This window comes from Symsagittifera roscoffensis, chromosome 7 (genome assembly GCF_963678635.1).
Source record: "Symsagittifera roscoffensis chromosome 7, txSymRosc1.1, whole genome shotgun sequence".
NCBI classification, from domain to species: domain Eukaryota; kingdom Metazoa; phylum Xenacoelomorpha; order Acoela; family Convolutidae; genus Symsagittifera; species Symsagittifera roscoffensis.
Window position 1 is genome coordinate 57,763,721 of NC_087068.1, and position 26,809 is coordinate 57,790,529.

Here is a 26,809-nt window from a genome sequence, read left to right on the forward strand (position 1 = left end):
ATTGAGTGTAAAGGGTCTGTGGAAGTGGAGATCAGAGACTGCTATGATGCTGTGAGGAGCTGCACTTTTCACAATGAGCTGTTTGTGCCGAGCTACATTGTGAACTTGATGAGTGTGAGCTCAGAGGTGGCTAGAGGTCATGCTTCAGTTTCACTGCAGATGCTTCACATCTAATGGTACCAGATTGTTCTATGCTACAACTTCAATGAAGAGAGACGACCTCATTGTGAATACGGGGTGCTCTGATCATGTGGTCCGCTACAGGGCTGTCTTTTCTAGCTCTGAGAGCTAGAGTGTAAAGCAAAATGTGGAGAAACCCAATGGCACGCTGTCAAGGATTGAGTGTAAAGGGTCAGTGGAAGTGGGGATCAGAGACTGCCATGATGCTGTGAGGAGCTACACTTTTCACAATGTGCTGTTTGTGCCGAGTTACAATATGAACTTGATGAAAGTGAGCTCAGCGGTGGCTAGAGGGTCAAGCTTCAATTTCACCGCAGATTCTTCACATCGACTGGCACCAAATTGGGGCGGCTATCTTTTAAGCAGCGCGGCGAGTTTTTATTCCTTGAGTGCAAATTCAGGAGGAATCCAATGTGTCTAGTGACGAAGACAAGGAGGCATACTAGTGATGCAATGTTGTGGCACTGACGACTGGGTCACCTCAACCAGCAAAATCTTTCATCGCTTGTTAATGTGGACGAGCTAGAGTTCTGCGAAAAGCCTAAGATGGCTGACAGCAGAGCACCGGCAGAGGGGCAACGGGTCTTCAGTGACATCCAGGAACCATTTGAAGTACCGAGCATGCATTGTGCACGAGTATGACGACTTCCAGTCAGCTGGCCGTGGTCAAATACCCTGTGTGGCGGAAAAGACTGATGCTTTACTGAAGTTCCCGGCATTTGTAGCTGAGCATGCAGCACCGAACAGCCTGCAAACTGACAATGGAGATGTGTTTCCGTCAAATGCGTTAAGGAAACTTCGCAGAGAATCCCAGGTGAAGCAAGACTCCACTGTGCCCAATAGTCCTTACTCCCGAACAAAATGGTCTAGCTGAGTGATCACTGAGATGACTCGACGTCTGCTGGCCAAAGCAAAGCTATCGAAGATGTTCTGGGTGTGAGCAAAATCTACAGCTGTGAGGGTTCGCAACTTGTGTCCCACTTCCAGCAATGAGAACTGCCTTTCACCGAAGGAGATGCAAAATGAGAGACCATCAAAAAAGAGCAATTTGCGTGTGTCCGGTTGCGTGTAGTACTATCTGGATTGAGGCAACAGCCGAAAACTTGATCCAAAGGGCAAGGAAAGCAAGTTCATTGACTACGACGAAGAGAGCAAAGCCTACTTGTTGATGGATCTAGAGACAAGACGAGTGGTGCGAGCGAGAGGCGTGAAGTTCAATGAGAACATCATTCCATCATTCAATCATTATGGAAGAATCTCACTTATTACTTTTAATTTTTTTTTCGTAGCTAAAAGAAAACAAAATGAACAAAAAATCGGAAATTTCGAAAAAAAAAATGTAACCGCGAAAAAATTAAACTCAGATTTTAATCATAGTTTAAAAACTGGTCATAGACAGTACATATAAGAAAACAAAAACGGCAAGAAGAACACCAGTTGACAAAAAAAGCAAACTATTTGTTCTAAAAAAAAGTTAACTAGAAGCATCTCAACTAATGGATACTATGCGATACTTGCAAAATGATATTGCTGGTGATAAAGAGAAAGAAATGACTAAAACATTTATCAGGTTTTTTTTCCTTTTTTCAAACAAAAAAACGTAGCTAAAAATCATTTGCGCCTCTATCGTGAATCCAATTTAAAAAATAGAGACCTTAAACCAAAACAGAATCGAAGAACATGCAGCCAGCAAGTTGATTTTTTTTTGGTTTCTTTCTTAGGCATAGAATTGTTTTTAGAGATAATTAAGCTAGAAAATGTAAGAAAGTATAATTACAAAGCTCTAAATTTGATTAAAAACTCAAAATTTATTTAATCGAAGAGGTAAAGCTAAACTTCGCAAGCACATGCTATAAAACGGCAAAAATGATGAAGTTTGAAACAAGGAAAAAATATAAAAATATATAAAATATTTTAAAAAACTTTTGTCATGAATCGGAATCAAACTAACAATATCCGACTATAAAACAGTTACATATGCTAGCAAAAAGTCAGTTCTACTTAGCAAAGTTACTACCAAGTAAGACTTAATTTTTTGCCGGAATAGAGCCACCGATCTAAAGATAATTTAAATAACGTCCCTTCATTTGCGTCATGGTCGCTTGACAATTTAATAGAACTAGCCACCAATAAAGCAGCTGCAGATGCTATAAAATTCTCACTGCAGCAAAAGTACCAATAAAAATACTTTTTTGCAAGATAAGTAAAAGTTAAGAACAAGTTAAGAACAAAACGTATATAGTTCGTAGTATGACGCTTTGGTCGCTTGCTGGCTTGTGCGCGAAACTTAATTGGAAAAAGATGACGGGCAAATAAGCCGACTTAAACTAAGACAAAATCATTGAAGTCGACATAATAATCAAGTTTTTTTGTGTAAATTTTTTTGTGCAGTTTGCCCCTGGATGTATTGGGAATCGAAATAAGAGGTTCAAGTAGGACCATCGATAAAATTGAAGATGACCACTTAGTTAAGTCATTCTGCAAACAGAGTTATTTGTGGGTAAAAGACTAGTACCCGGTTGCATTACCCTTTCTCATTGCAAAACTAATTTAAAAAAAAACTTAAAATATGAATTTTTTCTACAAAGTTGTTTGAAACGTTTTCCATTAAATTTTTATTTTTTTAAACAAACCAACTCAAGGCGTGAATACTGGACAAGCTAAAGGCAAGTTTCAACTAATTTCTTAAATTTTAGGCATTTTCATGAGACGCTACAATTCTATACCCGGGTTGAGGTGCTCGACTTATATTACGACCGAATTCGTACGAACGCGCAGAAGTTGTTTGACCCAAAATCCGTGGTCGAAACAGCCTTTTCGTTCAAAGACAATCTCGACACACGGTCGAACCATAATCGAACACAAAGACTCTTTCCCATAAGACTATACTGGCCTGAGTTTCCTGTGTTTGGGTCTGTCACACTTCAGATACTCGTCCAGTCCCACCAGTCGGTTGGTCATACTCTCTAATCTGTTTCTAGTAGTTTAATAACTAAGTTATGATAACTAAATAATTATTTAGACACTTAGGTCGACGTTCACAGTTTGCGAATAAGGCGAACAAAGCTTATCTGAATTATGTGGAGAAACTTCAATCAGAATTTCAATCGGAATAACTTAGATGGGTCCCATGATTTTAAAAAAGTTGCAATCGAGTTTCCGTCAAATCTACACTCTTTCGTAACCATGAAACTCCTGATAACACGAAAAAAATGTTTTAAGTGTTGTGTTTTATTTGGTTGATCAATTTTTTTCAGGGTTATTAACTATTGTTTCTGAGACCCATCTACCTATAAATGGTTATTTTTAACTTCAGTTCCAAATAGCTAAACAGTTTCAAATAAAACCAACAGTTATTCGTTATTAAACTCAATAATCTCTGTTTTGAACGTGTAATTTTCTCTGACTTGCTTTTTGAGCGAATCTTTATCAAAATGCAGTTTTCAATGTGCTTAAGATATTAGAGCGTATCAGAGCACCTGTTTAACACGGTAATGTGCTTATAGACAGTAAAATGACCAGCCCTCAATCAATTGTGATTCTACGTTCAAATGCAGTGAAAAAATACCTGTTAATCTCTGATAACAATCTCAAACATAAATAATAATTTTCGATGCTGAAACACTAAAAGCAGATGCTCTCTCAATAACATGTGAACCAGTATTCAATTTCATGACAACATTCAGGCACAGATCTAAAGTTTTCTCCGGTGAGAAGGGCCTTGAAAAAGTCAAAAATATTTTCGCATTTATTTAGGTTGACCGAATTGATTTTATCAGACCTCCCATAACACTTTTGAGACCTTGTTTTGCCTACAAATTGTTAGGGAATTGTTATTGGAATTTCACGGGCCAAACATGACGTTTGAGAGCAATATTGAATGTTTTGACCAAAAAATCTGTTATCTCGCGGTGCGCGCTCCAACCCCAAAGTTAGTGTATTTTGGCTCCGAAGGCACGCTTTGAAAAAACTTATAACTGAGACGATTTTGTTGATTTAGTGGTTTTGATATCAATTTACTTCAATTTAAAAAACAATTTCCGATTCTACGGGTTGTTCAGTTTTCGCCGACTAAAATTTGCCGTGACGGTTTTCAAAAAGCGTGAGTTCTTTTATTAATCAAATTAATGAAGATTCGGATTTCGAATTGAACTGTTCTAAATGTATTTCTATCAATCCAAAAAATTGTAAATGTAAGTTTTATGGTAAAAAAAATCGCGGAAGGCCGGGAACAGTAAATGTGCGCGTACGAAAACGAAAAAGAGCTACCACACGTTAGAAGTTTCATCTTTTCATTGACACGAGACTTAACAGTATTCTTCCTGGATGAAATACATACATTTTGTCCGCACGGTGATGTCCCGTTCCATACATTTCTTCCGTTATCCTCGAGAGAAGAGGCGACAGCAAGTCCTCGCGAATCTCAAATCTGTTATTTTTGAAGAAGTCAACAACAATTAGGCCAGAATCCTGAAATTGAAAATTGTTTTTGACACAATTGGTGCATTAATGCACAAAAAATTGTTAATTTGTAGTTAACATTGCGTTTGTTAGAAAATTGCACATTTTTAAGTTTTTTTGTCTAACCGATCTCTAAAAACTACTTAAAAACCAGTTAACCGGATACAAGCTGTTTTGATCAAATTTCTTGCCTTTTTTATTTCTATCAAAGTTTCTCATAGTTTGAAATTTAAAACACAGTCATCAACCTCTTTTAATGTCCTGTACCATACATTTCTTCCAATGTTCTCGGAAAAAGGTGCAAGAGTAAGTCCTCACGAATCTCAAATCTGTTATTTTTGAAGAAACCAACTTCTATTACGCTATAAATCAGCTGGCGTAAAAGTAGTTGGTTTCTTCAGAAATACCAGATTTGAGATTGGCGAGGACTTGCTGTTGCCCCTGCTCTCGAGAATAAGTGGAAGAAATGTAGGATATAGGACATCCAGATGGCAACCAGATAAAATCAACAGATTACCTTCCATTTTGAAATTTGTTCACATCTCGACACCGCGTGTCTTGATTTATTCACAAAAATTTTCAATATATAGCTGTTATTTATCTACTACCTAAAACTACAACCTAAAAACACGACTTTCAACTCTGATACAAACTGTTTTGATCAAAACAAAGAAAGTTTTTGTTTCTATCTTAGTTATAAAGATTTAAAGTTTGTTATTAACTTTTTTGACGTCCCGTATCATATATTTTTTCCATCTATTGCCGAGAGAATGATCAACAGCAAGTCTGCAAGAATCTCAAATCTGGAATTTCTACTATTACGCAACTATTATTACGCTACTAATCAGCTGCTGTAATAGTAGTTAATTTCTTGAGAAATACTAGATATGAGATTCGTGAGGACTTGCTGTTGCCCCTTCTCTCGAGAACATATGGATTAATTGTATTGTACGGGACATCAAAAAAGGTAGATGACAGGATGTCGATTTTAAAACTATGATAAAAAAATGTTCATCGGGATAACTTGTATCAGGGTTGAACGTCGTTTAAAGTGCATGGAGTAAGTTTTAGAGAGCGCAATAGACAAAAAAAAGATTTAAAAAGAGGTTTAATTTTTTAAAACAAGCAATGTTAACAACAAAATTGAGAATTTTTGTGCAATTACGCGCCAATTGCGTCAATAAGCAATTCTCAATATTTAAACTTAAGCCGAATACGCTACGCATATTAGAAAGCAGTAAAAATTCAGCTCAATTATCAGTTACTTCAATCTGGCCTAGTTACAATTTTCAATCCCATATTATTTCAAATAACACGACTTCAGTAATATATCGTTTTGCATTCGAACTTGCGTTGGCAATTCTGCCCAGGCCATTGAAAATTTCATCAAAAAATCAACCAAAAAAAGAAAAAATTACCGAGCAAAAACGCTGAGCCTTATTATTTCAAATTTTACCCGAACCTGAAAACAAGTAAATAGCCGTATTTTTTTTCCTCTAATTTATTAAACTTGAAATTTAATTTTTTCGCAAATTTTTTTTTCAAAATTTTCAACAATTTTCAAAGTTTTAATCTACCGTTTAGGTTTTCGTTACGCAAACTATCAGGCAATTTTGACAAATGGATCGAAAAGTTTCAAAGTCTCACGATGAATTTTTGCACTAATGTTTCAATGGATGTAATTAAATTATTTTAACAATCCTTAAATTTAATCACGACTGAAATCATTATATTACCGGAAACGAGTTTCACTTTGAAAAAAAAAGACTAAGCAAGAAGAAGCGCAAAATACGTTTACGAAAAAAATTAAATCAGAAAAATTAAAATTTTGGTATTTTAACCGGAACTGAAAAAGAAGCTGGGTCCTTTGCCTTACCAGTTTTGCTACAATTTTTTTTCAAGCACAGCTTAAACTCAAGAGGGCCAGCAGACAGTTAGAAAACTGTCAAAGAACGCAAGAAAACAAAAATACATCCTTGTTTTTTAAATAAAGTTTTTTTCAAATAAAGATTTCTGATTGACCATTTTTAGGGACATAAGCGTTTGAGATTGAAATATAGCCAACAGACAGTTGGAAAACAGTCAATGAACGCAGGAAGACAGAAAAAAAAACAGATTTCTGAAAAGATTTCAACTTTCGAATTTTAAAGTAGAAATTTTTTAACAATCTTTGAATAACAAAAGGAAATTATGATTGAAACTTTTTCGATCAGAGGATCTTATTTTGAGAAAACGGTAAATTTTAATTCCGCTGGGTAATCTAAAAAGTAAATTTTACTTTCGAAACCAGAAATCCTTCACGTTATATCGAGCGATTTCCACATTCGTATTTGCAGAGTGCAATTAACCTAACGTTCTGCAGAAGAATTCAATTTGAAGTCAAAAACTTTAGGTGTACATGAGTCTATTCATAATTGTATCATTATGTATGAATACACATCTGTAGTGATTAAATCAAGACTTTTTTCTAGCCAAAAATATATCACCAAGACCTATATAAGAGTCTTCACTACGTTTATCGACTCCTAATAAAAACAATCTCAATCGAGTTAGCTGGATCATCAGGTTTTGTACCCTGGAGTTGGAAAACAATCATGACCGCAAGGAAACAGAAAAAAAAACAAACGTTCGAATTTTGTTTAAAAAAACTTATAGCCTTAAAGCTTTCTGATCTGTAACTACAATTTATACTTATTTTGATGAAATTTTTTTGATAAAAGAATTCAATTTTTGATAAATTAACGCAGTTTGAGGAAACTGAATCAATAGTTTTATTTTTCTTTTGCACTGGGAAATTCGAAAATTTAAATCAATTTTTGGAACTAGAAGTCAATCAAATTTTTCTTGACCTTAACCTTTTTGCTGTTCGATATTGGAGTTTGTCTTCCTTTCAAAAGAAATCCAAACTCGAAAAAGCAAATTTTACCGTGATCAAAGTTTAAGACTTTCCTGAAAAAAAAACGAAGAAACACCAAGACTTATATAAGAAAATTCACTTCGTTCAAAACAAAATCCCTTTCGAAAATAGAAGTCAATCACGTTTTTCGTAACATAGCAATGTTGCTGTTCGAGTTTCCTTCAATTCAACAAATGCAAAAAAAATTAAAACGAGTTTAAACTAAATCAAGAACCAAGCCGTGAAAACAGAAATTTGTGAAATATCTAGCCAAGAGCAAGCTAGCAATTTTTCATCAAAATGTATTGTTTTCTGTTTCCTGTTTAAAACAAACCCATTGAGAGAAAATGAGCCTAGTGAGAATAATAACATAAGTCGTACTAGATTTTGTCGTTTTTTAAGGTTGTATAGGTATCTTTACTAGGTCCATCGGCCTTGGGTTATTCTTAGGTAAAATGCAGCAAACAATGCGCTTTGATGATGTCTTCATACCATAGGTTTGCAATTAACAAATTTTGCCGAATAAGTTCACGAAAACGGGCGAACTTACTGGCAACAAAGCAGACCCGTTATCATACGTCCAAATTGAATTCTGACAACAGCAACGAAATTAAGAAAACCAAGTTGATTCAAATAATCTATTGTCAAATCCTTTTACATTAAATTTCTAAACCTCGAAACCAGATGAAGACTAAACAATATTAATGAAAAAAGTATCAATTTACATTACAAAATTAAAATGATTTGATCTGTTGTGAAATTAAATATCTTTACATTACACTGCATCGATAGATTTCGAGTCAATATCTCACAGTTTGTACTTATTTCATATGGGGATTCCTTCTGCTAGTTAGCCTCTCTTCTAACTGTGTGGTAGGGGGGATAGAAGTTATTACATGTTGTTTGCGTTGCGTGACACAATTGATCTGTGGTTTTTGGTGGGCGCTCGAGCAAGCCGGGCACTTTGAGGACTGGAAGCAAATCTACTGTTGTCGGCCATTTCTGAAATGAAGAAGCTCCGATTTTAAACAAGTTAAAGGTCAAATTATTAATTGAACTAACCACATTTTGCAGTTCTCTTCTCGATAATCTCAACATAGCATAAATTTTATCTCAAATCTTCAGCAATTGGCAAGTTTCTGTTCTGTACCCCCTTTTAACGCATATTTGTGCTCATCGAAAGGAAGATAAGCTCTCGAAGATACGGCAACGTTTTCCATTACAAGTGTTTCCATTGAAAACTGCTGGGCGGACTTTAGATTCTTACCAACAGGTTGGAACTTGCGCAGTGCCTGGGATATTTTGAGCACACAGAGCAGTTCTCTGTCCTGTGCTTCGGTGGCCACGTCCATCGGGGTCTGAAAAGAACAAATCTTTGTCAGGTCTAAACTGAAACATCTTAAGCGAACATATCATTCATTTCATGCCACATTCTCAACAATATTCGCGACCTTGAGCATCTCAATCGGTCAGAAAATAGGGCTTTCGACGTTTAACGAATTAAAATTTCCGACATTTTGTTACGAGCTGGAATGCTGAAAAACCTGATTTCCTAAATCACAATTAGAACTTAAATTAAGTCGCTCATATTCGTTGATATCAAAAACGATATCGTCTAAAAAAGGACACTTTTTCCTAAAAAAATTGTTCAACACTTTTTTGCTAAATAGCACAAAAAACATAGCCAACTGACAATTGGAAAAGAGTAATGAACGTAAGGAATCTGAAAAAACACTGACTTCTTTTTTCAAAAACCTTCGTGAATTTCGAAGAAAAAATAGATGGCCCTAAAGCTCTTTGAATTTGTAGAACAATTTATGATGGACACTTTTTTGCTAAAATTCACCCATTTTGAGAAAACTGGATCAATACGTAAAAATTTTATTTCGCTTGGAAGTCTCATAATTAATTTCCATTTTCTAAATCAGGTTTTTCGTGACCTTTACACTTTTGCTCTTTGATAGTGGAGTTTGCCTTCCTGACAATTGAAATGCACTGAGCTTGAAAAGAAATCACATGTCAAAATGAAAATCATGAAAAAAAAAAAAAAAAAAAAATCAGCGAGACCTATATAAGAGTACTCACTACGTTAATTACTCTTATTCGATTTTTCAGAATTGATTCGAACGGGAGTGTAAAAGAGCCTTGTTAATAATTGGGGTTTCTGCGATTCGCAGAGGATCGATGAAAGGCTATCCAGTCTGTTTCCTAAGAAACACGACCAAAACAAGAGTCTTCACTTCAATCATTGACACTCAATGAAAATTGCAGAATAGTTGCTTTAGGATCTTAATCGAAAAGGTAGCGTGACAATCTTAACAGCTCAAACTTAGTTCTTTTACGATCATTTACTCACGAGTTAAAGAAACACCATAACTTATTAGGGTTTTACCCAGACTTATGGTGATTTTTTTTGGGTTCATAATTATTGCCTCACCCGCGTGCAACCATCGTATCTCAATGCGAATCTCAAACTACGTGCCTTTCGACTGATAGGTGAAAACCAATTTCTTTTAATGACGTGTTGATCATGTCAAAACTTTGATGAGTTGGCGGCAATAATAATTTCAAGCATCGTTCAGCTACCTAAAAACGGGCTACAGCGAAGTCTAACGGCGCTCTCTCAAGTGATGCGATTTTACGAGTACTTTCATTTTCACATCATTTTTACACTAGTGGACAAAATACAACGCAAATTCAGGTTATTACAATCTGAAATGCTTTATTTCAAGGACAATTTTGGAACAATTTTATCCAGTATTTTAACAAAAAATTTTACATCTCTGACAGCAAATGATCCAAACTACCCTCTCCGAAAGCCTCGGTTTTTGATTTGTAGCACCGGGTCTGAAAATACCAGCTTTCACAAATTTTATTAGGTTTTCTATGGGAGTGAACACTTTTTGAATAAGCCAAGTAGTAAAAGTTGAGTACGCGATGTGAAACATTTTAACAAAAAAATTGCGTTGTTCAGTGTGACAATTCCCATTTCTCTTGTTTCTGACCATTTCACACCGTTGAAAAACTTACTACAAATGGTGAAAATGGCATTTCAGACCGTAAAAAATTGGTAAGTGCTTCAAATCAAAAACTGAACTTTCAGAGGAAGTAGTTCAAATCAATGTTCAAATCAATTACTGTCAGTCAGTGTAAAGTTTTGATGAAATTAAAAGTAAATGTTGTACCAAATTGCCAGTAAAATTAGGTTTTTCAGAGAATAAAAAGTTAATATGAGGTTCATTTGTCACTGGTTTATCAAAACTTTTAATTGTAGTTATACGTGCTAAACGGACAATATGCGTGAGTGATGTAAAAAAAAAAGGTACTAATAGAAAAATTTCTTCATCATGTTCATTTGCTCGCCATGCAAAACTTCTCAATCTTATGACAGCGTTGAAAAATAGCCAACTGAGTTGAAAAATAGTAATGAACGCAAGGAAACTGAAAAAAACTGACTTGTTTTTTCAAAAACCTTCTTGAATGTCGAAGAAAAAAAATAGATGTCCCTTACGCTCTTTGACTTTATAGAATAATTTATGACAGACACTTTTTGTTAAAATTAAACCAATGTGAGAAAAGTGGATCAACAGGCAAAACTTTAATTTCGCTGGGAAATCTGATAATTAATTTCCATTTTCGAAATTAGAAGTCGATCACGTTTTTTGTGACCTTTACACTTTTGCTGTTCGATAGTTAGATAGAGTTAGAGTTCCTTTTAACAATGGAAATGCACTGAATTTGAAAAGAAATCACAAGTCAAACCGCGAAACATCAAAATTGAGAGTGAACAATGTTTATGACTTTTTCCTGAAAAAACCATCAGCAAGACCTATATAAGAGTACTCACTACGTTCATTACTCTTATTCAATTTTTCAGCATTGATTCGAACGGGAGTGTAAAAGAGCCTTGTTAATAATTGGGGTTTCTGCGATTCGCAGAGCATCGATGAAAGGCTATCCATTCTGTCTAAGAATAGTCAGTTTCTTTTATTTCCCCACGATCTAGACTGATTTATACTGTTGAGCAAGGATTTTCTTTTGCGCCCAGAATTTTCACGTGGTACCACTATTGCAGCCGGAATCGGTCAGGCTGTGGTAGACCTGAAGCTAGAGGTCAAATCAGCGCTCATCCTCACACATTAATTATCATTGGCTTGGCAGGGGATCGATTACACGATCTAACACTCTTGAATTGAGTGCCTTAGACCAGTATGCTAAAAGCCTAAAAGAGCCTTGTTATACCTTTTCGTCCATGTCTAATGCGTGTGGATCTGCGCCGTGGTTGAGAAGGAGACAGGCTACCATTCGGTTGCTGTTCATGCAGGCGTAGTGGAGAGAAGTGCGACCCAAGGAGTCCACTGAGTCGATGTCTGCACCCTGCTGCATCAACAGCTCACAACACGTCAGCTTGCCCTATACAAAAACACACAAGTGATCAAGTGAGCACAGATCAATATTTTGATAACTGTATTTTGACAACTTGCAAAAGGAACATTTATCGGAAAAAGGTAGAGCGAAAAAAATTTACTTAATTTAAACTTTCATTTAAATTTCAATTCATTTAAATTTAAAAAAAATGATTCCACTCAATTCAAATGAAAAAATCCAAAATGCCAAGAGCAAGCTAGCAATTTTTCATCAAAATGTATTGGTTTCTGTTTCCTGTTTAAAACAAACCCATTGAGAGAAAATGAGCCTAGTGAGAATAATAACATAAGTCGTACTAGATTTTGTCGTTTTTTAAGGTTGTATAGGTATCTTTACTAGGTCCATCGGCCTTGGGTTATTCTTAGGTAAAATGCAGCAAACAATGCGCTTTGATGATGTCTTCATACCATAGGTTTGCAATTAACAAATTTTGCCGAATAAGTTCACGAAAACGGGCGAACTTACTGGCAACAAAGCAGACCCGTTATCATACGTCCAAATTGAATTCTGACAACAGCAACGAAATTAAGAAAACCAAGTTGATTCAAATAATCTATTGTCAAATCCTTTTACATTAAATTTCTAAACCTCGAAACCAGATGAAGACTAAACAATATTAATGAAAAAAGTATCAATTTACATTACAAAATTAAAATGATTTGATCTGTTGTGAAATTAAATATCTTTACATTACACTGCATCGATAGATTTCGAGTCAATATCTCACAGTTTGTACTTATTTCATATGGGGATTCCTTATGCTAGTTAGCCTCTCTTCTAACTGTGTGGTAGGGGGGATAGAAGTTATTACATGTTGTTTGCGTTGCGTGACACAATTGATCTGTGGTTTTTGGTGGGCGCTCGAGCAAGCCGGGCACTTTGAGGACTGGAAGCAAATCTACTGTTGTCGGCCATTTCTGAAATGAAGCAGCTCCGATTTTAAACAAGTTAAAGGTCAAATTATTAATTGAACTAACCACATTTTGCAGTTCTCTTCTCGATAATCTCAACATAGCATAAATTTTATCTCAAATCTTCAGCAATTGGCAAGTTTCTGTTTTGTACCCCCTTTTAACGCATATTTGTGCTCATCGAAAGGAAGATAAGCTCTCGAAGATACGGCAACGTTTCCATTACAAGTGTTTCCATTGAAAACTGCTGGGCGGACTTTAGATTCTTACCAACAGGTTGGAACTTGCGCAGTGCCTGGGATATTTTGAGCACACAGAGCAGTTCTCTGTCCTGTGCTTCGGTGGCCACGTCCATCGGGGTCTGAAAAGAACAAATCTTTGTCAGGTCTAAACTGAAACATCTTAAGCGAACATATCATTCATTTCATGCCACATTCTCAACAATATTCGCGACCTTGAGCATCTCAATCGGTCAGAAAATAGGGCTTTCGACGTTTAACGAATTAAAATTTCCGACATTTTGTTACGAGCTGGAATGCTGAAAAACCTGATTTCCTAAATCACAATTAGAACTTAAATTAACTCGCTCATATTCGTTGATATCAAAAACGATATCGTCTAAAAAAGGACACTTTTTCCTAAAAAAATTGTTCAACACTTTTTTGCTATATAGCACAAAAAACATAGCCAACTGACAGTTGGAAAAGAGTAATGAACGTAAGGAATCTGAAAAAACACTGACTTCTTTTTTCAAAAACCTTCGTGAATTTCGAAGAAAAAATAGATGGCCCTAAAGCTCTTTGAATTTGTAGAACAATTTATGATGGACACTTTTTTGCTAAAATTCACCCATTTTGAGAAAACTGGATCAATACGTAAAAATTTTATTTCGCTTGGAAGTCTCATAATTAATTTCCATTTTCTAAATCAGGTTTTTCGTGACCTTTACACTTTTGATCTTTGATAGTGGAGTTTGCCTTCCTGACAATTGAAATGCACTGAGCTTGAAAAGAAATCACATGTCAAAATGAAAATCATGAAAAAAAAAACAAAAAAAATCAGCGAGACCTATATAAGAGTACTCACTACGTTAATTACTCTTATTCGATTTTTCAGAATTGATTCGAACGGGAGTGTAAAAGAGCCTTGTTAATAATTGGGGTTTCTGCGATTCGCAGAGGATCGATGAAAGGCTATCCAGTCTGTTTCCTAAGAAACACGACCAAAACAAGAGTCTTCACTTCAATCATTGACACTCAATGAAAATTGCAGAATAGTTGCTTTAGGATCTTAATCGAAAAGGTAGCGTGACAATCTTAACAGCTCAAACTTAGTTCTTTTACGATCATTTACTCACGAGTTAAAGAAACACCATAACTTATTAGGGTTTTACCCAGACTTATGGTGATTTTTTTTGGGTTCATAATTATTGCCTCACCCGCGTGCAACCATCGTATCTCAATGTGAATCTCAAACTACGTGCCTTTCGACTGATAGGTGAAAACCAATTTCTTTTAATGACGTGTTGATCATGTCAAAACTTTGATGAGTTGGCGGCAATAATAATTTCAAGCATCGTTCAGCTACCTAAAAACGGGCTACAGCGAAGTCTAACGGCGCTCTCTCAAGTGATGCGATTTTACGAGTACTTTCATTTTCACATCATTTTTACACTAGTGGACAAAATACAACGCAAATTCAGGTTATTACAATCTGAAATGCTTTATTTCAAGGACAATTTTGGAACAATTTTATCCAGTATTTTAACAAAAAATTTTACATCTCTGACAGCAAATGATCCAAACTACCCTCTCCGAAAGCCTCGGTTTTTGATTTGTAGCATCGGGTCTGAAAATACCAGCTTTCACAAATTTTATTAGGTTTTCTATGGGAGTGAACACTTTTTGAATAAGCCAAGTAGTAAAAGTTGAGTACGCGATGTGAAACATTTTAACAAAAAAATTTCGTTGTTCAGTGTGACAACGTTTCCCATTTCTCTTGTTTCTGACCATTTCACACCGTTGAAAAACTTACTACAAATGGTGAAAATGGCATTTCAGACCGTAAAAAATTGGTAAGTGCTTCAAATCAAAAACTGAAACTTTCAGAGGAGGTAGTTCAAATCAATGTTCAAATCAATTACTGTCAGTCAGTGTAAAGTTTTGATGAAATTAAAAGTAAATGTTGTACCAAATTGCCAGTAAAATTAGGTTTTTCAGAGAATAAAAAGTTAATATGAGGTTCATTTGTCACTGGTTTATCAAAACTTTTAATTGTAGTTATACGTGCTAAACGGACAATATGCGTGAGTGATGTAAAAAAAAAAGGTACTAATAGAAAAATTTCTTCATCATGTTCATTTGCTCGCCATGCAAAACTTCTCAATCTTATGACAGCGTTGAAAAATAGCCAACTGAGTTGAAAAATAGTAATGAACGCAAGGAAACTGAAAAAAACTGACTTGTTTTTTCAAAAACCTTCTTGAATGTCGAAGAAAAAAAATAGATGTCCCTTACGCTCTTTGACTTTATAGAATAATTTATGACAGACACTTTTTGTTAAAATTAAACCAATGTGAGAGAAGTGGATCAACAGGCAAAACTTTAATTTCGCTGGGAAATCTGATAATTAATTTCCATTTTCGAAATTAGAAGTCGATCACGTTTTTTGTGACCTTTACACTTTTGCTGTTCGATAGTTAGATAGAGTTAGAGTTCCTTTTAACAATGGAAATGCACTGAATTTGAAAAGAAATCACAAGTCAAACCGCGAAACATCAAAATTGAGAGTGAACAATGTTTATGACTTTTTCCTGAAAAAACCATCAGCAAGACCTATATAAGAGTACTCACTACGTTCATTACTCTTATTCAATTTTTCAGCATTGATTCGAACGGGAGTGTAAAAGAGCCTTGTTAATAATTGGGGTTTCTGCGATTCGCAGAGCATCGATGAAAGGCTATCCATTCTGTCTAAGAATAGTCAGTTTCTTTTATTTCCCCACGATCTAGACTGATTTATACTGTTGAGCAAGGATTTTCTTTTGCGCCCAGAATTTTCACGTGGTACCACTATTGCAGCCGGAATCGGTCAGGCTGTGGTAGACCTGAAGCTAGAGGTCAAATCAGCGCTCATCCTCACACATTAATTATCATTGGCTTGGCAGGGGATCGATTACACGATCTAACACTCTTGAATTGAGTGCCTTAAACCAGTATGCTAAAAGCCTAAAAGAGCCTTGCTATACCTTTTCGTCCATGTCTAATGCGTGTGGATCTGCGCCGTGGTTGAGAAGGAGACAGGCTACCATTCGGTTGCTGTTCATGCAGGCGTAGTGGAGAGGAGTGCGACCCAAGGAGTCCACTGAGTCGATGTCTGCACCCTGCTGCATCAACAGCTCACAACACGTCAGCTTGCCCTATACAAAAACACACAAGTGATCAAGTGAGCACAGATCAATATTTCGATAACTGTATTTTGACAACTTGCAAAAGGAACATTTATCGGAAAAAGGTAGAGCGAAAAAAAAATTACTTAATTTAAACTTTCATTTAAATTTCAATTCATTTAAATGTAAAAGAATGATTCCACTCAATTCAAATGAAAAAATTTTATTTGAAATTGAGCAATTTATATTGAATACGACAAAATTTCGAAAACGACAAGATGAAGTTTAGTTGCAAATAGACATAGAATTTTTTCGAGCATGTCTATTTGCAACTAATTTTTTTTCCAAAATTGCAAACAGTACCTAAAATTGGCAAAAAACTGCTTAAAAACAGACTCTAGAAAAATTTAAATTACTAGAGAAATTTAAATAGTTTCAGAAAAATTTAAACTCTTGCCAACAAATTTTTTTGAACAATTTAAATTCAAATTTTTATTTTTTTAAAATTGATACACTGCCAAACACTCAATACTTCTTTAAGCTATTTTGCTTTTTTAAATTCTTTACTTTTTTTGAAAAGACAACTTAGGTAGGAACTTTCTGTGCTACTTGAATTGGGTCACTCTGGCCATTAATATATTTTCACTATTACATAACTTACCCCGAATGTGGCATTGTGGAGTGACGTCATGTTGTCACTCTTTTCATTTTTCCAGTTCACATCCGCCCCCTGCGATATGTACTGCAGAATTAGACCCACGTCACAGCTCTCTGAAACAGTTCCCATTTTCAACACCCTCCCCCTTCTAAGTCCAAGCTCAGAGGCTTCATGTTCGAAATGCTGATTCTAGTTTTTAAGTCATTTCTACTAGTTTTAAATTCAAGTTTCATTCAATATTCGTGATTTTAGACTTGATTTCCATTCTTTTACTTTTACAGACATAAACTCACGAGATAAATGCAATTGATAAGTTCGAACAAATTTTGTCTCCTCTCGTAATAGGCCGGATGCAATCTTAAGCAACCAAGTCTGTTCTGAAGGGAGCTGAAACGGTTTACGGAAACTATATCCGACTACGATAATTCATAGGCGTTCTTGGTTTCCACTCTTTAAATTTCTATGGAACGCCATTTCCCATATCACTGAAGTTGCCTGTGCACCCCTGAGCCGTAGAGCTCCATTTGCCGCGATTCAGAAAATCAACAGGCAACAAATTGTTAGTCTTTATAGCTTCGAGGGAAGTTTGTTCCCAAACTTGCAGGAACTCTTGCTCTCTTCTCTTCACTTCAAACTCTGGACCTACTTGGCGGGATTCGACTCAACTCATTGTACAGAGTGCTCTCAAAAATTACTGCCACTGATATTCTAACTGATAAAAATGAATGCAAGAAACCGATATTTTCCGTGAAAAAGAATTTTTTTTTTCATTTTTTTGACAAATGATAACATGATACAAACAGAGGATGTTTCGGAAATATATATTTTAAAAATTTTCATTCACATTTTTTTCGGAAAATTTTTGGTTCAGAAATTTTTTTGTCAGATAAGCTGCTGATATTACCTGAAAAACTCTTGCTGAGTAAACCTGCTAGGATTTTTGATGAATTAGTGATCAAGTGCGGTAAAATAAATTGGCACTGATATTGATTTGTAGGCACTGCGGACAGTGACAGTTCACGCTTCGCACTGACCGTACAGATACCGTGGCCACCTTGCGTATTACATGACTGTGCCATCGCAAATTATTCTTTTCTATCTGCTCAATGAAATCATCAGTAATCGCATTAAAGCTACGGATCTACATTTTTCAGCCAACGAGAATCTGCACATCGAAGAAATCATTTTTCATTCCGTGCTGGAGGACGTTGAAAGTTGGTTTCCAATCTTTGAATCGATTGATTCAATTCATAAATACAAGTGTTTTTTTAATTCAAAACGAAAATTTAAAAAACTGACTCAAGTGACTGAATATCATTCTGCTCACTTTTCAATACTGTTTGCGACAACCGACCAGATCATTCAATCGGTTCATGAAGTTTTGTCAAACTGTATGAGAAATGATGATCTGACCTGAGTTCACAACAGAGAACAGTTTGTGACTGGGGTTGAAGTTCTGCACGTCTCCTTGACTGAGATGTCTCACAAACCGCTGCTCCACATATTTACCCAAAATCCATTTCTCACGCGTCACCCTGAAACACATCAGAGAGTCTAATTTCAAGAAAAACTTCAATTATGATGAAAAAAACTAAAATTTGGTTACAAAACGATGAGGCCAGCAGACCCAAAACGGTCAGTTAATCCCAATTATTTCAATCCAGCCAAAATTTCGACAAAGACGAGCTCAATTCGCACTCCGTTCAACTGAACCACTTGAAGTAACGGATTGAGATGCAACTCTCGCAACAAGGGCATTCAGACAATATAGAAGGTAGACAACCACGTACAAGCTATGATACTCCAGTACTAATATGGGGGGGGGGGAGGGGGGAGTGGGGAGAGGGTAATTAAGTAACTCGATGGTACAGTCACCAGAAGTGGGACTTTATGCAGAACATTACGAGGCCAATCTGTGCACTGGATAGGCACACAATTTGGTGTCTGTACGCTGTTTGAATCCAGAGACAAGTCTTTGAGCTTCTTATAATTTCGTCGGAACGATCAAAGAAAATGAAAGAACAAAAGAAGATCAAATAGAGCCTTCTTGTTGCGGAATCCGCTTCCAGTTCCCAAAATACAGTTTGACATCTAATGAAAAGAAGAGACAACTTTAATGACTCACATGTCACTGTCGAAAGAGGGCTTATCCAGTTCGTCTGTCCTATGGGCCTCGTAGATGCTATTGGCGAACTTGTTTCCTAACAGCTTCATCAGAGCCGCCACTTCCGGCCTCCACTCGTCCAGAGTCAGACTCAACACACGCTGCTGCAGAGAACCACCGCCAGTCTAAAATGGTCCATACATAGTTAATGCCACATTGTATTAACTCCAGTAAAAATTCCATCTTCGATACAAGAGAAGACCTTAATTTACAAGCTCCAATGAAATAAAAAAGACGACAACTAAGTCTCCAGTCTCTAGTAACTGCTTAATTGCTGGCAATATCGGTGACCTAGGACAGCTATCGGTCAAAAAATGGTTGTCTCGAATTAATCAGGGGTTTTGATACGGTTTTTTACGTGCTGAAATGAGTGCAATGATTCAGACGTCAAATGAGCAGTTTTAATTCAAATTCGTAGACCGAGAAGAATATTGCCGGCAATCTGACATTAAGAATAGGTTAGCTCACAAAGTGTCCTAAACGGCGGCAACTTTGAGGCTTACAAATTCGCCGAGCAGTTCAATTAAGAATTTTTACACGGAGGTGAAGCTGCGATTCGCAAAGAAAAGCGAAAAAGATACAAAAAGAAGTTCTAATGAAATAGAAAACGGTAGAAAAGAGCCTCGAATTAGTGAAACTTTTGCTATGTGTCGGTTAGCCACCAATGACGCAGCTATAGATGACTTACATAGCCAAAAGATAGTTGGAAGAGAATCAACGAACGCAAGTGAACAGAAAAATCAAAGACTTGTATTTATTAAAAAAAAACTTCATTTTTCATTATTTTTTAAAATATATGGCCTAAAAATTCTTTGATTTTCTAGTTCAAAAATTTAGCCCAATTTGAGAAAACTGGATAAAATTGTTTACAGGTAAAATAACTTAAGGAAAAAAAAGAAAAAAAAAACGAATACTAAGGAATTCAAAAATTTACAGTCCAATTCTGAAACTAGAAGTCATTCACGTTTTACGGGACCTTTCATTTTTGCTGATCGATACTTCAGAAATCATTAGTGAAACCGCAATAAATCAAACTCGTTCTTTTACACTTAACAATTTACTGTAGAATACGCTTGCTTTATAAGGATACCCAACTCAAAACGCAAAAAAAAACATTTTCAGCACCTGAAAGCACGTTAAAACACAACACGCCTAGGTTTCTTAAGGCGCGAAACAATGAAAGAAAAAATCGCATATTTAATTAAAAAATTACTACCTGACTTGACTTCGGACCCGCATTCTTATAGGCATCCTTGGAGCATTTTGAAGATGGCGGCACTAGGGCTCTGTGTACCTGTAAAAATACTGTTTTTCATCATTCAAGATTAATATTAAAAAGTGAGGATTTCTCAATAGAAAGCTTATTTAAAATACAAAGAATAAGCTTCAGAAAAAGACATCTCAGAGCGCAGTCCTAAATTCTCAGCAGCACACATTCGAATTGAACTTTTGTTTTCCCTAAAAATTCTCTCGATTTACCGACGATAGCGTCCATTTCCTCGAATATCTTTAGATATCGTCAATCATTAGCTCTTTCCAATCATTAACTATTTCGAATCATTAGCTATTTCCAGGAAGAGGGTTTATCAAGAAATTAATTTTCTTTCCCCACTACCCCTGATATGTTATTAAGAGCTGTACAATACTAAATGGTGAATATTACTTTCAATCATTTCGCACGGTAATACTTTCTGCAATGAAATCCCTCGTGTAAGACGGTCCGGACCGTACGCTTGAAAATTATATTAGCCAATGAGAAATCAGTTTGAAAATTCAAGATAAATTAGCAAGAAAAAGAAGAACGTTGTTTGATTCGTTGATATTTATCGCGTATTCGATATTTCTCTCGCGAGAGAACATGAATTGCTAAGAATACCCCCTCCAATTTACCTGTGCGCAGCTGGAGCAAACAGTGATTCCGAAGGGTGCCACAGCCCAGCAGGGATCCAGGGCAGAGCAGTCGCAGCAGTACTTGTTCTCGTCCAGTCTGGCAAACTCCTCAATGGGACTGGTATAGGAGAACTCTGGCTTGATGATGGTGTCCACCAACACCAACTCACTCTGAATTGACCAAATGAAATAATCAAACAAATAAATATTTCTCTTTGCCAATTAAGCAAAAAAACTTGATTTAATTTAAAATAAAACCGGTTATGGAAGCTTCATTAAGCACTTTCTGGTCCATGAAAATTTCCATACAAAATTAAATTTTTTGGTGCAGAAATAATGAAAATTGTTTTTTGAGAACCATTTATTTACGAGGGAAATGACCAACAAACATGCAGCTCAGTTCCTTACGATACACCTCTGCAAGGCATTAATTAACAACTAAAATAACAACTACAAGGCATTAATTTCAGTGCTAGATAATGCTGCCTCACCCTCTAATAACCACAAAATGAGGCGTTTCTGGCCTTGTTTATTAGTTATTACCTCCACTCGATTACCTACCGAGTTTGAGTTTGAGTAGGAGTTGGTGGGTGGGGCGGGTGAGTTTGAAGCTGAATTCTGAATAGTGGCGAAGATCACATCTTGCCACAGAGAACTCTCCGCCCTCGACTCTGCTTGGAGAAGCAGGGATGTGTGTTTCGAGGAGCCCGAAGAACCACCACCACCTGAAAACAAATAACTCATTCCTATTCTTGCAAGTTGTTCTTCCGACCATTGCAAATCGGGAGGAACTTTCGATTCGGGTTTGTTTTAGTTTTTCCACGAAAAATCAGATTCCACAAATAAACATAGGAACTGGTCGAGTGATATATCATATTAAAGCCTTTTCAGTCGTGATTCGAATGACTTTTAAAATTAAAAAAAATCTGTGTTGAGATAATTTATTTAAATTTTTAGATTTTCGTCTAAATTTCCAGCGAGTAAAGCGATTGAGTAACGTTCTTTTGTGAAAGTTTTAGTCTAAGAAAACTTGATTTTACTCAAAGGAAAACTATTTAGCGCTTCCTAGGCAAAAATGTACTTAAAATTAGCGCTACTTAGGCAAAAAAATATTCTAAGTTTATTAAAAATATACTAAGTTATTGTGAAAAAAAAATTTGATTTCTTTTCTTTTTTTGTTTGTTATTCATTTTTTTGAAAATGATGTCGTTAATGCCTATTAAACTAACTTTCTACACCATTGCAGCTTTCTCATTATACCGCGTTTAACCAATGACTTCAATTTAAAAAAAAAAAAAAACTATTATGTACATAATTTGCTCAATATTTTAGGGCTGGTCGACCAAAAATAGGTGTCGTTTTACCAAAACAGTAGAATAGGAAAAAACTGGAACAGAGTCATTTTCTGTTTGCAGGCAGAAAAGGAAAAATGGAAAAATGACTATTTTGGGCGGTTGAACAGAAAAGCTACTTTACCGGATGCGTTGGCGGACGATTTACTGTTGGAGGAGGATGAGCTTTGATCAGAGGGTCCCTGCAGTTCTAGTAAAATGTTCTCTTTCCTGTCCTTTTTGGCCCGGATCAGCCACGATTTATTCAGACAGTCTGTCACTATTTTGAAGTCACTCTCTTTCTAGAACACATTCTGCAATCAAAGCAAAAATTGGGTCTTTAGATTTGCTAAATGTAACGATTTACTTTTGGTGTCTTTTCTGACATACGGCCCAAAAACACTATTTTTGGTTCTTTAAACATTGAGTCATAATGCTATCATCTGGTCGGCAAAATTAATTAGAAAAAAGTGTCATTAAAAACAAAATTGTTGATTCAATTCCGTCTAACTGTAAAATCTTTTCTGCTCGAACGACCAAAATAGCCATTTTTCATTTTCTGTCCGCAAGTTTGCCGTGTTCTCGATTTTTTTCGAAAAGTATTTTCTGATTGGATAGCTTCTGATAGGAGAGATTCTCAATCCCTATCTATCACTTCAACTAGTAAAACTAGTCCAATTAGAGAAAACTGGATCAATACGTAATTTGGTTAGTCCACAGGGAAATCATAAAAAATAAAACCAACTGTCGAAACTAAAAGTCACTTTCACGCCATTTACGCTTTTTTAATCGAAAAGTCTAATTTACATGAAACTTTTAAAAAATAACAAGTCAAACGGCAAAAAAATAAACTCGACCTAGATATAAATACTCACTACATTGATATTTAAAATACCAATAATTTAAAACACGAAGCCACGACCTAAGGATCTCAGTGCACGTGCTGTACCAAGGGATCAAAAATGCCAGATCAACAATTGACAAATTAGATTATTTAGTTGAAAACGTTTTTCTGCTTTTAGTGACATTTAAGCGCAGGAACTAATGTGACCAATCAGACTTGAGCTTTATGCTTCCATTTTCGAAATAACAAAAGGATCAACTTTGGGCCCTGTATCAGAAAAAACACGATCAACTAGTATTTACAGCTTGCAATAATACAGATCTAAGTAAAACACTTCACATTTAATCATTCTTATTACTTTTTTCACAGATTTCCGTGCAAAACTAAGCTTTTTAGTAACTCCGCTTTTTCCAGCACCCTTCTTTACAAATAGTTAGAAGTAACCCATATTACGCAAATGAAAAAACGCACTAACCACTCGACCACGCACGCTTGATACATCACAAACACTAGTCACACAGACGCAGGGAACAGATGCTATGAAATTTCCAATGCTAGATCGTGATTATAGCAAAAATGGACACTATAAGTGACTTTCCACTTTCAATGAACACTTTTATTTGCGAGTTAGGTTAGAAAAAAGTTCGTACTAATAAACTAACTGTCGCTAGTGCGATAACCGAAAAAAGTTCTATACGCGTGATAAGTAAATATGATCAAAAGCCCTCGACGGAAACTATTCGTTTCCAAGACTTTGCACACAAACTATGAAAAAAGGAACCGAAGTTTCCACACAGAGACAAATCTTCGAACCACTTGAGGAACAACAATTATAAGCTGAAAGCAACGTTACGATCAAAAATTAGCTAACAGATCTTCGAAAATAGTTACAATTCTTGCAGGAAGTGGAGAAACGACAAAAATATATATATACATTTTGATTTAAAATTTATCAAAGTTTTCCAAGAGATCCTAGAGGAGTTGACTATGGGCATTGGTGACAGTCTTATCGGTATCAAAAGTATTGCAGGACATTTAAAGGAAAAAAATCGGTAAGTAAGTGGATTAAAACAAAGCCGACAGCCGATTAACTGTAGCTCCGCAGAAAATTTTCGTCAAAAAAATTATATTAAAAAATTGATGTAACGCCAACATAGGATCCACGATAGTTATATAAATAGCAAGTGCAAAGTTCTTCAGAGTTTGGAAAAAAAATCGACTAGCTTAAGTCGAAAACCATAAAGCCGAAAAAGCTGAAAATTAGTATCGAAACTCTATAAGTATACACAATGGTTTGAATTCTAGTTATAGCATATAGCAGTAGTAACTAGTACCAACCCAGTACTTAAATTTGAATTTTCATGAAATTGAGCATGTCATCTGCATAGCAGAATCCTTTATGATTTTGTTAACCTAGTTGTTAACCCGACAAAAAAGTCTGTATTCCGATTTGATAACGCTTGCTAGTCGTAACTAACTTTCATGCCCAATCATGTACAAGGGAAGTTCCCGATACCAAATATTCACTCTGGATTTCCTGTCTCAACATGGATTAGAAGAGAAAACTGTTTCATGCAAATGGTATTGATATGAAAGTTCTAAAATGTAGACTTTGTGCAGATTCATTCTCTTCATTTCATTTATGCCCTCGAGAGGTTTCTGAACAAACAATTGAACACTAACACCATCTTATCAAGTCAATTATAGCTTTAAACAAAGTTATCGGACAACGTATTAAATTTCTCAAATAATTCTGACCTTCAAAGTTAAACTAAATCGAAAAACTTCTTTGAAGTTTCGAGTTTGCCTTTTTGTCGGCATTTTATGAATTTCTTCTCTGAAAAATTGCATGGCAAATCGTTGTTAAAATCATTTTGCATTGCTCTTTTGTCAGTTAAAATGGAGTTTTGAAAATTCGATTGCTGTTTTCACGCCATTTCACTGTCTCAAGGTCAGAATTATGTCAAAAGTTTAAGACGTTTTCCGATAAATTTGTTAAAAGCTATACAACCAAAGTAATTTCAAGAAAATGTGCGTTGGTGAATTAACTCAAACAATAAAACACTGAATGAACACTAATTCAAGGTGAATCTGAAAATGATTTAACGAGCTAAACTTAAGAAGGGAGAACAGAAATTTTCGTTAAGGTGAAAAATTCAGACCAGTACGCAATGCTCGTAGGTTGTCAAACAACTGACCTTTCCAGGAAGACTTAAAACCCCATCACTCTGCAAAATTAGGTATTCAGATATAAATAAATCAGTTTTACCGATTCCGCAGCTTTCAAAATTGAAATCAATGATGGATTAACAAACTTGGGTCTTCAATTATTTGATGTTACCTAAATCAATCAGAAAAAATGCGCGTATGCAGCTGTTGTAAATCCTCTATTAATTTAGGAGCTATTTTGCGGATAATGTCTGCTTTTAATATACCCAATTTCTTCTTCGCATAAATCGAATTTTACAGAATTTAAGAAAAAGTTACAAAGAACTCACCGTTCTATAATAGAGCAGTCTATCGTCCACTAAATAAAACCATCTTCTGCTCCACGGTCCAAATTTGGTATGAGGCTGTTTCATCAGGTATCCCTGGAGAATAATAATATTACAGCTTGTGAGATAGGGCAAAGGGGGTGCAATCACCATCGTTCCACTCATAGTCCCCGAGGCAGGTGAGCCCATTTCGTCAGAGGAGGGCACACATCGTTTTCTGCACTGCTCGTATCTATGCGCCACATACTCTTTCTCTTCTTTGTACTCGACAAGTGCGCGGGCTATCTAAAAAACAACACAAAACACTATTCAACACTAACTTTTTCGCTTTATTGTTAACATTATGTTCAATCACCCTTTTCTGTAGCTCACAGGTGGGTCCAGTTTATTAGCCACTCGAATTACAATGACACTCGAATTACTACTTTTTCATTGTCAGCGCGAATTATATAAGTGTCTTCACTACAATCAAAGATACTTTATAAGTTTCAATGAACCCAAGGAAGTCACTTTCAACATTTGAGTTTAAAAAAATACATCACGTTAAAGCTCTTTGATTTTCAAGCATTATTTGATTGAATTTTTTAACCTCGGCCAATACTTAAACTTTAAATTGTGTTTAAATTAAAATTGAAATCCGTGTTTTTCCAGCGCCATTTAAAGTCTTTTGTCTTGACAACTGCGCCATATACCATCAACGGCTATTTTCCACTTTCCTCAAACATTTCATAATTTCAATTTTCTTAGTAATTCTAATTTTTGCTATGGCTAAACATGTGTTACGATGCTAGAATAAACAGTATGAAATACATGTTCACAATAGTTAATTTCTTCGCCATGCCAAACTTCATTGCATTTTGACAACGTTAAAATGGTTTTTGAAAATAAAACTTTCAAAGAGGCGAAGCTACACTTCGCAAACACTAGCAAAAAATCAGCTTTATAAAGTGAATTAAGAGAAATAGAAGCTTCGAATTCGTAGAACTTTGCTACGTATCGGTTTCGAAACTGCGACCTCGAGATTTGGAGTCTCACGCACTGTCTTCTCGACTACGAACGCCAAATAATCATCAAACACTTAACACAAATAAAGCGAATTCATATGAGAATAAATTGCCAATGCCATGAAGCAGTGGCATCAAATACAAATAGACGCAATTCTG

At 35.7% G+C, this 26,809-nt stretch overlaps 2 protein-coding genes across 4 annotated transcripts in view; both read right to left on the reverse strand.

Annotated features, from left to right (window-relative positions):
* Nucleotides 1-8,161: 8,161 nt before the first annotated feature.
* Nucleotides 8,162-12,370, reverse strand: LOC134852095 (arf-GAP with coiled-coil, ANK repeat and PH domain-containing protein 3-like). Its single transcript, XM_063868374.1, has 4 exons — nt 12,302-12,370; nt 11,780-11,950; nt 8,805-8,895; nt 8,162-8,539 (listed from the first exon to the last, which is right to left on the reverse strand). The coding sequence occupies exons 1-4, from the start codon at nt 12,368-12,370 to the stop codon at nt 8,430-8,432; spliced, it is 441 nt and encodes a 146-aa protein (XP_063724444.1). The 3' UTR covers nt 8,162-8,429.
* Nucleotides 12,371-12,504: 134 nt separating this feature from the next.
* The window catches only part of LOC134850939 (arf-GAP with coiled-coil, ANK repeat and PH domain-containing protein 3-like), a 34,750-nt gene continuing 20,445 nt past the window's right edge, over nt 12,505-26,809 (reverse strand). For 2 of the 3 annotated variants that reach the window (XM_063866764.1, XM_063866763.1), the window contains exons 9-20: nt 25,650-25,931; nt 25,350-25,379; nt 22,453-22,609; nt 21,538-21,701; nt 20,977-21,147; nt 20,303-20,380; nt 19,048-19,211; nt 18,336-18,457; nt 16,926-17,035; nt 16,124-16,294; nt 13,147-13,237; nt 12,505-12,882 (exon numbers count right to left, since the gene is read on the reverse strand). In XM_063866764.1, coding sequence (XP_063722834.1) covers nt 12,773-12,882; nt 13,147-13,237; nt 16,124-16,294; nt 16,926-17,035; nt 18,336-18,457; nt 19,048-19,211; nt 20,303-20,380; nt 20,977-21,147; nt 21,538-21,701; nt 22,453-22,609; nt 25,350-25,379; nt 25,650-25,931 — 1,650 coding nt within the window. In that variant the 3' untranslated portion in view covers nt 12,505-12,772. The remainder of the gene's footprint in view (nt 12,883-13,146; nt 13,238-16,123; nt 16,295-16,925; nt 17,036-18,335; nt 18,458-19,047; nt 19,212-20,302; nt 20,381-20,976; nt 21,148-21,537; nt 21,702-22,452; nt 22,610-25,349; nt 25,380-25,649; nt 25,932-26,809) is intronic. The other variant, XM_063866765.1, reaches the window with a different exon arrangement.